Source organism: Copadichromis virginalis, linkage group LG4 (assembly GCF_057382275.1).
Source record: "Copadichromis virginalis isolate Kocher_CV1m ecotype Utaka linkage group LG4, C_Virginalis_male_GT1.1, whole genome shotgun sequence".
Lineage (NCBI taxonomy): Eukaryota > Metazoa > Chordata > Actinopteri > Cichliformes > Cichlidae > Copadichromis > Copadichromis virginalis.
This window is the reverse complement of record NC_140621.1, coordinates 6,782,208-6,794,664: the sequence shown is the minus strand read 5'-3', so window position 1 is coordinate 6,794,664 and position 12,457 is coordinate 6,782,208. Positions and strand designations below refer to the sequence as shown.

Here is a 12,457-nt window from a genome sequence, read left to right as displayed (position 1 = left end):
TGGCAGTGTGTTATGTGTCTTATTTTTGACCAATGTGCAATGTGTATGCTACAGCAGCAACAGCCCTTTGCTGCTGTAGCAACTCCAACTATACACCATTATCTGGAGCAGCTCTTATTCATATCAGTATTTGGAAGGAAGAACACAAGATCCTTGTGTTCATCTTAAAATGCATTAAAGTATGCACGTGACCCCCCCAAAACAAATAAAACCCCACAGTGGGACTTCCAAAGAGCTGGGCTGTGCTATCACTGAGTTTAACATACATAATTAAAATGCCAAACAGTTTGTGCTACACAAGTAATTATATGCATCACATCCACAACTACAACCTGTGAAATGAACAGTCCTAATAAAAGATGCATGTATTTAAATCAGCCCAGTGATAACTAGCTGACTAGTTTAACATAATTTATCATGAGAGAAACAAAGTTCACATTCGTGTAAAACCTTTATAAATAAACAACAAACAAACCAAAAAACGTGGCTATTTTTTAACAGAAGTTTTAAATAATAATGTGAACATCTTTCTGACCTTGGTGTGTTTTCCCCCTGGCTTGTAGCTGGTAATTGACCTTAGCAATCCAGACTGTCCTGCTTCTCAAAGTGCTCTTGTTAATATTTATTGGTGCACTATGTTACATTTTTAATAATATATGCTAGTAAAAAGTGACTGATACATGCTACCCATGTATGATCACTGATACTGATGATATCAATATCATGATGGCAGTTTTGTGACACTTAATGAAATCGTAATATAAATTCTAAGTTATACAATTCACAACCTGCCATGTGTTTGAGGAGAATGAACTCTTATCTAAGCTGTAGTCCAAAAATGATGAACTACTTGGTGGTTCAATCCTTCGCTGCTCCATCCTGAAATCACGCCAATTAACGAACTTTTATTATGAAGCCACACGCTGAGCCTTTTCTCCGTCGCCATGTTGTTTGTTGTATGAGAGGAGCAAGGCGTGGATCGAGACGGGGTTTAGTTATAGTAACTTACAGCTAACGCCAGAGGTCGCACAACTTCCACGGGACAAAGTCGGAGCGTGTTTATGTAGGTCAGTACAGCCAAAAGTATCATCTAGCAAGGCCATCTACAGACAGCACGCTGCAGCCAGTTGGATGATTTGTGGCATGTTGTTGTATCTTGGTCTAACTTAGTGAGTGTCAGCAGTTATTGTGGCAGCATGTCAGTCAGGAATTTGACTTATTAAACGTGGAAGTCGGAATAAAACAATGTGAAAGTTATTGTTTCTGTTAGTTTTTTAAGTTTTCTTCATCTATCCATGTGGACCTGCTCTAACGCACTTTGCACGGCTAAACATGTTTCAGCTTATTTTTTAAATGATCCTTCTTTAAGCAGTTATTTACAGAGCACTGGTTTTTCAGACATAACCCTGTTATGTAGTTTTATCTTGAATGTGCGTCTTTCTCTGTCAGATTGTGCGCTCTCGGTTCGTTTTGCGTCGTCAGTGAAGTTTTGCTGATCTGCTGCAGGCGGGCGGTGCGCCACAGACACCCACCCGCCCCAAACACAAGCGGAGCGTGCATCATGAACGGATTTCACGGCTGACATTTTATAAGGACAGAACACACTGACTAAGAGATAAATGTATGACGAACGCTGGTAAAAATAATTTTGTTAAAAATATAAGACCGAAATGTTGCCCGAACACCAAACCGGAAAGCGAAGGAGGACGAAGCTGTGAGAACGGATCTGTCCTACGAGGCTTGAAACCATCACGGCGCTCCACGGGAGGAGCGAGACGGGGATAACGAGCTCCAAAAGAAGAAGAGGAGGGGGAAAATGCTTAAAGTTTGGCCGTGTTGTTATCTACAAGTGCGACTCAGCAGCAGCATCAGAAAATGAGCAGGAATTAAACGAAGAATGCATGTCGTTTGGGATATAGCTGTGATTTTGCAAACATATATCATCTGCACTTCATCAGGTAAGGAAGCGAAAGAAGCCAGCATCCTTCACAGCTTTTAACAAATGAGGAATAGAAGGGAGCATGGGTACACTACATTCATGTGTGATAGAAGATAGACTCTGCTGAAATGTTACATAATAGTGACTTAGGCTGCTGATAAAAGACCTATAGTAATCTGCCAATTAGGTAAATCATCGCCTACTCATCTTTGAGTGTGTTTTATGAGTCAACAGGCTCTTCGCACAGAGACATACGGGCAGCACGCTGGTGTGAGCCTGACCATGAAATGCATGCTGCAGAACTCTCATCAAAACCACACACACACACACACACACACACACACACACACACACACACACACACACACACACACACGTGCACTTTACAGAGGTAGTAGCTCAGATTAGGCTACTCACAGTGGCCTGAACCCAAACTACAAAGGCTCTGTGAGTATATATAGCTCATGAATTTCACTGCCCATGTGTCAGAGAGCTCTACTGTGCGGTGCTGTCAGCAGGGGTAACCACCCATTTAGTCAAGATTCCCACAAGTCAAGCCTTCCTACTCATCAGTGTCGAGGCAGCCAACCTTAGATTCTTAACAAAACATGACTGGCTGGCCTGGTCATAATTATATTTTCACATTGATTTGCAGGCTTCAAAAGAAAAACAATGCAAATAAACACGTTATAATGTATCATAACTTCATTACAATAGTTCCAAATCAGAATGAAACTATAAAGATGCTCAAAGAATAGGCTAACAACAGTGTCAATTCCCCAATAAAGGCCATTCTGATCAGTACCACTCCACACATTGCCCATGTTTCATGTTTCATTTCATTTCAAATTAGGCTGGGTATAAATTACCCAGTTCGGTGGAGACACTGTGATAAAACATGGCAAAAAAGGAGAAACGTTTGAGTTGTAAGCCATGCATGTTAATGGGCTAACCGGGTGGCTCAGAGTCAAATATTTTAATTTCACTCTTCTCTCAAATGATCAGTTTTAAAGAGGTAGTAGTGATTTAGTGTCTCACTTCAATAGTCATCTGTAAAGTAACTGAACTAACCTGCATGGAAGGTGCTTTAATTGACTGATTGCATTTAAAAGTGGAAAAACGGTAGACTGCATATCAACAGTGGATGCCACATTGGTTCCTAGAAACTGCATTTTAAACCATGAATGATAGCATTTTGGTTGTTCCCATGTTTTTTTTTCTTCCATATTGACAAATGACCACATTCGGGGTTGTTAGCAAGCTGTATCTGTTAACTTTATGGATGCAACTGACATATGTACCTGCTAATTAATGCTAAGTTACAGATTAAAAAATGCAAAGAAAATGAAATCACCAAAGCGGAAAGACAAACTTCTTGAATGGTCTCTGACATAGGTCATTAGGTCATATTATTTGTCAGATAATTAAATTAAAATGCAAAATACAAGGTATGAGCACCTGCTGATTAATGAAGGTGAGGCCTAGCAGACAGCTACTGGCTGCGGCTCTCTGTGTCGACATCTTTACAGATGTGTGCAGAGTAGTGGTGGCATACACTTGGTTCTAGCAGAAAAAACCTTTATAATTTATATTTATAAAATATAAATATAATATGTTTTTGGTGCAAGGGGACAGTACTGGCTGATACTTGTTCTTTAAAGTAGGGGACTGCTTCAGGAGTTAATCAGGCATCCAACTGTGCTTGAAATGAATTCTGAAATCAGTCAGGGGCAGTCAATTTTGTGCTAAAATCAGGCCCGAGCATTTTACCTGAAGAAAGTATGCACACCTTTTCAATAATAATAATAATAATATTAGTTACAGCATCGGATTCCAGTTAGTAGTAATATAATAGAATTATTACATCAGTGTTCAGATCTGAAGAATATGTTTGTCAGTCCACAGACATGCAGGTCATTAGAATGGGGAATGTGAGTCGTCCTTGGAAAGGATAGCACACCTACTCAGTAGTTAACTGCATCGACTTCGCATCGACTGTTTCTGACATGTTGCAATTCGTTTGTAACATGTCAGTGTCCTGGTTCTGCTATTCTGAAGTAGCCATCACATCCTGGCAGCCCTGTTTTAATTGTGCTGCTGCTGCCAGGTAGGTTGATCACAACGTGCTGAGTTGGATGGTAACTGAGCAAATCCCCAGTCAGAGGTAGCCTGAGGCTAGAAACACACAATACACGGTGTGAGGAATTGTGCACCACCAACTTCCATAGGAATAAATGTATCATGCATAAGCAAATCTCCAGTTTGACTTACACTGAAAGCTTAATTACATCTCTCTCTCCACACACACACACACACACACACACACACACACACACACACACACACACACACACACACACACACACACACACACCTATCTATCTATCTATCTATCTATCTATCTATCTATCTATCTATCTATCTATCTATCGATAGATAGTCTTATTTATATATATATATATATATATATATATATATATATATATATATATATATATATATATATATATATATATATATATATGTGAGTTGTGATTGCAGGCTGGTCTCAAGAGTTTTGGATGAATGAAATTCTAGTACTTGTAGTTATTATATTTCCTCAAATCACTTACAGGACTCTGGTTCATTTATCTGTCATGGTGACATAATCCCTTATTTCTTTCCCTACCTGTCTCTCATGTTTACTTTAAAACATACCATTTAACTGTAGCCAAACATTGCACATTGAAGGTGCCCGAGACATCCTCAGTGTTTCAAACAGCTGACTGCACCCTCTTTGCACACCTGCACCTGCTTTCTTCATTTAGCCCTCTAGTTTAAATATCAGCTATTTTTGCTGTACCTTCTGCCAGACTGTCAAAGTTCTACTACTTTCAACTTGTTTATGCAGCATGTTTGTCACCTTTACTCCTAATGTGATCATTAGATTAGGACATGTCAGTTTGCTAGCATTAAGTTTGTTAGAAATGTGTGCTGTTTATAATATTAGCTTTAAAGTATAATTTGAGTTTTTACTTTGTCTGTATGCATTCCCAGTTTCCCAGTTTAATAATATTGAACACAACACTGTTCCCAGCTGGGCCAACTTGTTTGCTGTCTACCTGGGACTGGACATCAATCTGGTGCCAGTGTTTCCAGTGAACAGATGTAGTAGTTTTGGCACACATGTTGGAGGTAGCTACTCTTCAGGGCACAGCTACACAGGCCTAGGGAACGGTTAGTGACCGCCTGGCAACCAGTGGTTGCTAGGGAAAAATGAGTTTTCCCTGAGGAATTGGTGAGTGGTTCTGGGAGAGTGGTTGCTGTTGCTAGGTGAAATCATTTGGAAAGAGGTAGTGCACTGAAAACCTTGCGATTGCGATTACACAGTTTGCATGGAAGACAACTTATCTGCAAATGTTCGGTAACTAACCACTGAGTCGTAGTGAAACTTGAAAAAGACTGATACAAAGTGCAACTGGAGACCATTTGCCTCCAAACTAAAAGTTCCACCTTTTGAAATGTGTTGATTTCAGTGGTAAGGCTAACTGGTTGATATACAATTTTCTCTTGAGAGGAGACGTTGCTGGGAATGGCTGACTGGTCTCTAGACCTGTGTGACTGAGACCTTACTAAAACAGGAAGAATATGCGATTCTTATGATAGATGAATAAACAGAAAGTATAAAAGATGGAGGCAGCTACGATGATGTCAAAAACCTGCTTTGGAGTGTGATTTTAAGGCTCAAACTTTGGCATTTTTGCTGCGATAAAAGAGGAAAATGGAAAAGAGGATGGAGTGCCAAAGCTAGCTAGCTAATAAAAAGTTAAAGTAGCACAGAAACAAACTCAAACCAAAGGATAGTGTTCTCACTGCCACTGGATGTTATTTATATGAAAAGCCCTTTCCAGTAACCTGGACTAACTCGTGAGATTTTCTTGATAGTCACTGTAATTGGTTGCAGTCATAGAAAACAATAGAAATCATTGTTTTATTGTGTACATGAATTGAAAATTCTGTTAACGAAATCTTAAAGTTATGTAAGCAGTGGATTGTAGTTCTTGAAAGATCTAAATCAGCCAAAATTGGAATTGGCAGGAGCAAAACAGGAAACCAGGATTGGCCAAGAAAATTAAAAATTACAATTAATGCATTTCTAGTTTTCCAAGTTATACATATAGGCGCCAAATAATTGCCGGCACGATCAGATGCAGTTCTCTTCGAATGACAGAAGCCAGGGCCAGAGTGAAGCCAGTTTTTTTTTTTATCCTGGGACCATACTACATTTTCTTTTTTCGTGATGCAGGGAATTGGATGAACAAAAAAACTGCAGTTCACTTCTTAAGATAAGATAAGATAAGATAACCTTTATTAGTCCCACACGTGGGAAATTTGTTTTGTCACAGCAGGAAGTGGACAGTGCAAAAGTTATGACGCAAAAATTAGAATACAATAAGAATAAATACAGTACACAGCTGTACAGAATAGAATAAAATAATATACTATATACAGTAGAATAAAATAGAATAAAAATATACAATAAGATAAAAATAGAATACGAATGCTATATACAACTGAGTAAAAATACAACGATGCCAGAAAGGATTATTGCACATTCTTACTATTTTTCCTGTTTTTCCTGTTTCTCATCAGCCTCTGCTGCAACACTTACATCTGTTTATGCCTTAGATACCTTCCGCTGGGCTGCTGTTGTCTCTCTGCACTGTTTGTTTCCCATTCATGTCTTCAGTTCTCAGTATTAGACAGAGTTAGGGGTGGGCGATAGAAACGATATACGATAGAAACGATATAAATTTGGCCAACAATAGAGATTTTGACTATACTGGTCTATTGCGATAGCGCATGTTGATGATGTAATCAAGCTGCGCCTGTTTTGGTCGGAAGCATCCAACCATTATCATCTGCAAATTATGCCGGGCGACAGTCATAGCAAAGAGATGAAGCACTTTTGAAATATGGTGAAAAGCCAAAAACGGCGCTTCCTCCACTTCCGTAACATTGATTCATTAATGTTGAATTCTCTCGCAGCTGCTCTATTCCCATGTTGTTGCAGTATATTAATAACTAACCTCGTATTGTGGATGAATAATCTCAGTTGTTCTCCTGACTGACGTTTGGCCCGTGTATAGCATCCTGCTATGCGATTACATTTGTCCCTAATGACCAGAATCCCTCACGTTAACTTTTATCGAGTGGAAGAAAAGTTGGCGTTCATCCTCCAGCTTCACTGTGCTAATGTTATGCTAACATAGCTGTGTTGCTAGCAATCACGTAGCACAACATTATATACCAGGTAGTCCAACTTCAGTAACCCTGCAAATGCCACTGCTGTTTAGTTTCCTGTCTTCATTTATGTTGGAAGTGATAGCAGAGCTGTACGTTTTAATTAGTTTCAAAAATCTCTCAGTCAGAACATGGCATGTCATGTTTAGGTGGAAACTAGCGAGCTAACTTCCTGTTAACTTCTAACTCCGTTAAATTTAATAAATTCTGTTTTCATGGATGCATGGATGTTAAACTTAATTGTTACGCCTGCTAAAGCAGCAATGCTGATGATTTTATTAAAGATGAAAGAATTTAGACTGTTTTTAACTCTCAGTGTTCGTTTGATTTGGGACCTGAAGCGGACGGAGTTTTGGACCAAGATTACTCCGCGAAGTTCCTCACTACGGCAGCCGTAATGCTGTGACAATCGATCAAAACATTTTTTAACAGATTTCTGCACGCCAAAATCGGTTCGAGGTCAGTAAGCACAACCAGAATTCATACATAAGGCACACTCTCGATTTTTGAGAAAATTAAAGGATTTTAAGTGTGCCTTATAGTGTGGAAAATACGTTATACAGAAGAAAAGAATATATCGCGATATATATCGTTACCGCATGTGCTTCAGATTATATCGCGATATGGATTTTAGGCCATATCGCACAGCCCTAGACAGAGTACACTCTGGACAATCTGCCAATGTGATGTAGGAACAACACAGATTCACGCTCACATTCACACCTATGGGCAATTTAGAATCACCCTTTAACCAAACCCCACTAACTGCATGTGTTTGGACTGTGGGGGGAAGCCGGAGTACCTGGAGAGAACCCAGGCAGGTAGGGCTGTGCGATATGATGAAATATATTGGATGAGGAAATGAAAACATTTATCGTTTCATATTATACACTATTGTTTGTTTCGTGGTGTTGCAAAATACACTGTTTACGGCAATAATTTTTCATCGTTTGGATGGGTCACTATGTGGATGCAGGGACAGAGAATACCAGCATGGCCAGTGAAGATGAGGCAGAACCAGGTAGCTCCAAACAGAAGGACCAGTCAAAACAAATCAAGGACCTTATTCCTAAACGAGGGGCTACCTCTGTAGCATGGACATGGTTTGACATGGTCTGACATGGACCAGAAAGCTGTACTATGCAAATTTTGCTGCAAACTGATCCCCACCACAGACTCAAACATGACAAACCTCTTCTACCACCTATGCAAGAATCCTGTAGAAGAGTATGGATAGAGTTTATGGATGAGAAGCAAAAAAGAGCCGTCAGGTGCTCAAAATAAACCTTAGACTCAAACGTTAGAACAAGCTTTTACCAGCAGCACGCCGTGTAATAAATACTCACAAAGAAAATGGCGGCCTTTACAGGTTATATCTAAAAATATATAAACATTGGTCAAAACACTCGACTCCAGGTACACGACGTCCCGCTGAAAACACTTCACACAAGTTGAGTTGCCTGAGATTCACAGAATTGACAGAAAAAGCACAATTTTGTGATATATATCGTTATCGGGATGAGAAATGTCTTATATTGGGATATGAGATTTTGGTCATATTGCACAGCCCTACATGCAGGTGGTGGAGTCAAATACAGGACCTTCGTGCTGCGAGGGAACAGCACTAACTACTCCATCTTTTTATCCTCAGATTCTATATTATACAGATCATTTTGTACAAAACAAGGGGTACACTTTTTTTTATAGTAGTGCTAAATTTACTAAAGTTGTGGACTATTTAGGGAGAAGGGAGTTGCGTCAGGTAGTGACGTCCATGTCATTGTCTGCAGTGTTACAGCTGCAGAGGCGTTAACAGTGTTTGCGTAACCTATTTCATTCCAGTCTGTAGGTTAAGCAGAGTCAAACTGATGTGGGATTGATGCGTGAAAGTGCTATAAAATGTTGTCTCCTTCTCTTTTTCCCTGCAGCTCAGCCTATTACATCCAAGCTTGATGACAGTTGGTGGGCATATAAGGATGTTGTCCAGGGGAGCTTTGTTCCAGGTAAATGATCTCCATCAAAGTCAAATACAATGGTTCAACACCAGATCAAATGTGTAAAGATGTTAGTCACTGACACAAGGGTTTCATTTTTTGGATCATAGTTTGTTAAATAAAATTCAAAATCTTTGAATTTAACAAATGAAGCTGATTATTAAGTTGCATATTTGTGTACCACACATGCATGTGTGTTGTTAACACTGCATTTTAGACCCAATCAAAATTTGGCTTCATTAAAGTCTTTAGAACTTAGCAACAGTGATGTACCCATAGGCGTTTCCCTGGTTACAGGTGGTTTCCAGACAGTTGCCGACTGGTCTCTAGACCGGTGTGACTGGGCCTAACCAAGCATGAAAGACTGGAGTGGTGGTGGTTTGCATAGTGGGTTGGAGTGTGGAGTAATCATAGGCAAGCTAAAGCAGGTCAAAAAGTTGGCCATATATGAAATTTATCAATTGGATATGGAGAAAGGTGTCAGCTGATCCACCAGGATTGATGCTAAGCTTGACTTTGGGGGCTACTAAAGTAATGCTACATTTAATTAGACACCTAACTATATTTTTTATAAAATTACAAACACATTTTATGTTTCCTCCTTTTAAAAGAACAAGCTTTTTTGGCTGTGGGGTGGTGTTAGACATCCACTCCAGTTATACAAGGTAATGTTACTCAGCAGCATTTGTTAAAATATTAAATGCATATGTACATTTATTCTGATGTGGTTCTGCTCAGTGTGTGCTGAACGGGGAGCTCATTTGTACAAGCCTCGGGACAATCACAACTTATGGTTCCCACATGCTACAACAGCATTGTGATGTAGTGTTTAACAAGGTCACATCACAGGAAGGTCTTTGGCTGAATCTGCTGTTTGCCTGAGGAGTCTGTAGAGCTGTTGAGGAGGAAGTGTGCCCTTTATCTTTTCAAAGAAACTTGGATGAAAAGGGCTGTCTTTTTCTAAATGTCTTTTTGGTGATCTTAAAAGCCTTTTACTTTTCAATTTTTGAGCCATATCTTCACATTGTTTTGAGGAAAGTTGTGTTTTCAACATCTTTTTCCAAGTTTACCCTCGGTAGGAAGGAGCGCCTTTTTTTGTAAGTTACATTTTTACTATTTTTTTTGTTAACATAAGCAATAACTTGCTTTTTCTTTAAAAAACAGCTGAAAGGCTAATTCAGCAGCAACAAGTGGCTTTCGTTTCACTTCCTGCAGTCCTTTTGCTTCGTGTCTTTCTGTCTGAATAGCACGTGCTGAGTTCACTCAATTTATTAAGTTTTGACTCCGACAAACAAGCACACACTGAAATCTACAGTTACTTTTATTTTTATGCATTCATGACGGAAGCCTGCTGTGTCTTTAATATGTATAATGAGTTAATGAATGCCTTTACTGTCGCTGCAAAGAGTCAAAGAAAAGGGGCTGCCTGTGTTTGACTGCACAATAGTCAAAGAAGGAAATCATAAACAAACAGAATAGTCATTAACAATAATGACAAAAAAGGTCTTGAAGAAATTTAATATGTACTGGTTGTTGTTCTGCATAATAATGAAGAGTCGCGTGTTGATTTGAGGTCCTTTTTAAAAGATTCAAGCAGCCCCATGTGGTGGTTTTTCTTTGATTCTGGTACAAATGTTCTTAATGCAAGTAAGTGATTTTTTTTTCTGTAACGTGAGAAAAGGGAAAGCACACCTATATGTACGATCCAATGCTTTACTAACATGACCCCGAAATAAGGGGTTTGAAGCTTATTGTCCTTGTAGTCATACATTCCCTTTTTTCTTCTTCACTCTGGTGTCGATGCTGTCTGTAGCTACTGGAGAGATTTCATCACTCAACGTGATGCAGGGTTTTGCAGTATCTTTCAACATCAACATTCTTTTCGTGTTGACATCAGGGCCAGCGATCACAGACTGTATTAGTAAATGACTTTGGAGATGATGTAGATGAGGGGCACATTCATTCACCTTTATACTTCTGCCTGTCACATGCAATTAATTAACTCGAGCCAAGGTAATGGAGTTGCCGAGGCACTGCAGCTGATCTTCCTCGCTGTGCCTCTGCACGTGTAGAAGGAGCTGGGATAATTTTATAATTACTTTGAAATCAGCTGAGTTTAATTTGGAGTTGTACTTTCATGGTCGTGCAAGAGTCGTGCTTTTAGATGCTGCGCCTCCTGTTTTAGAATGAGACTGAAATAATTCCAAATGAAGAAGTGTGATTGTGTGTGTGTGCATGTGTGAATTGCCTTCTGGGAAATTTGAGACTGTCAGTAGGCTCATCACATCAGCGAGCGTAGCCCGACTTTGACTACTGCTTTTTCACCCTCGATCTACTTTCACATGGCACCTTTCTTCTTGCTTTGTGTGAGTGCTGTGCCAGCACAGGAGAAATGCCTGCTTCAAGCTGTTTTTGGAGAGTAAAGTGGGAATGTAGTCAGCAGAAAAAAAGAAAGAAAATGGAATGGTATTCAAAACTCAGTTCACTGTCATCTTGTGCGTATTTGCTGTGATCACCTTTGCACCCTCATGAGATACACAGGCTGAGATAAGAGAGGGACACAGCTGTGGGTGTTTTTCAAAAGGAAAATGGACTGAGATGAGTGTCTGCAACCTCTAAAGAGAAACACAAATTCATATAGCCTCTAGAGCGAGATTACTGTGAGATGCTCCACCAGATTTTGTAGGGAGCACAAATGAGCCAACTACTGGGCTACTTTGTCGTAAACACTGAGATTTTCAGAATAACAGATAAGAGGAGGCAGAGAGGAAGGAGTCTGGCATTGCTACTGTGGTTAGCTCATGAGCTATTTCTTTGGCACCGTAAAATACAAAACTAAATATAACACGAGATACAGTATGCACCGCAGAAACCATGCAACACCGGAGAGCCTTTGGCAGACGTATATGGCAACAAGTATCTCTGGTCCTCCACTTCACTTCACAGGTTGAACCAACAGCACCTATACTGAGAAAATAATCTCATATCCACCAGGAACGCCAGCAAGATGTCACATAATTTAAACGGTACTTATTTTTTGTATCCATACTTGGCTCACCAAGCTAGAAATGACTGTCAAAATGAACAGTTAATGAATCATCAGATGTGACTTATTCGAAGCTGGAGATTGGTTAACTGGCGCAGCCCGCTAGATCTCCAAGTTAAAGCAAAAAGCAAATGTTCACATGGCCCTGAGTAAACTGATTACCCTATATCGATTTTTGAAGTAAAAAGAAGCAAG

The 12,457-nt window shown here is 39.6% G+C and overlaps 1 protein-coding gene across 1 annotated transcript in view; it reads left to right on the top strand.

Annotated features, from left to right (window-relative positions):
- Positions 1-1,513: 1,513 nt before the first annotated feature.
- Positions 1,514-12,457, top strand: part of LOC146710708 (carbonic anhydrase-related protein 10-like) — a 145,422-nt gene continuing 134,478 nt past the window's right edge. The window contains exons 1-2 of the mRNA XM_085453303.1: positions 1,514-1,958; positions 9,151-9,225. Coding sequence (XP_085309429.1) covers positions 1,898-1,958; positions 9,151-9,225 — 136 coding nt within the window. The 5' untranslated portion in view covers positions 1,514-1,897. The remainder of the gene's footprint in view (positions 1,959-9,150; positions 9,226-12,457) is intronic.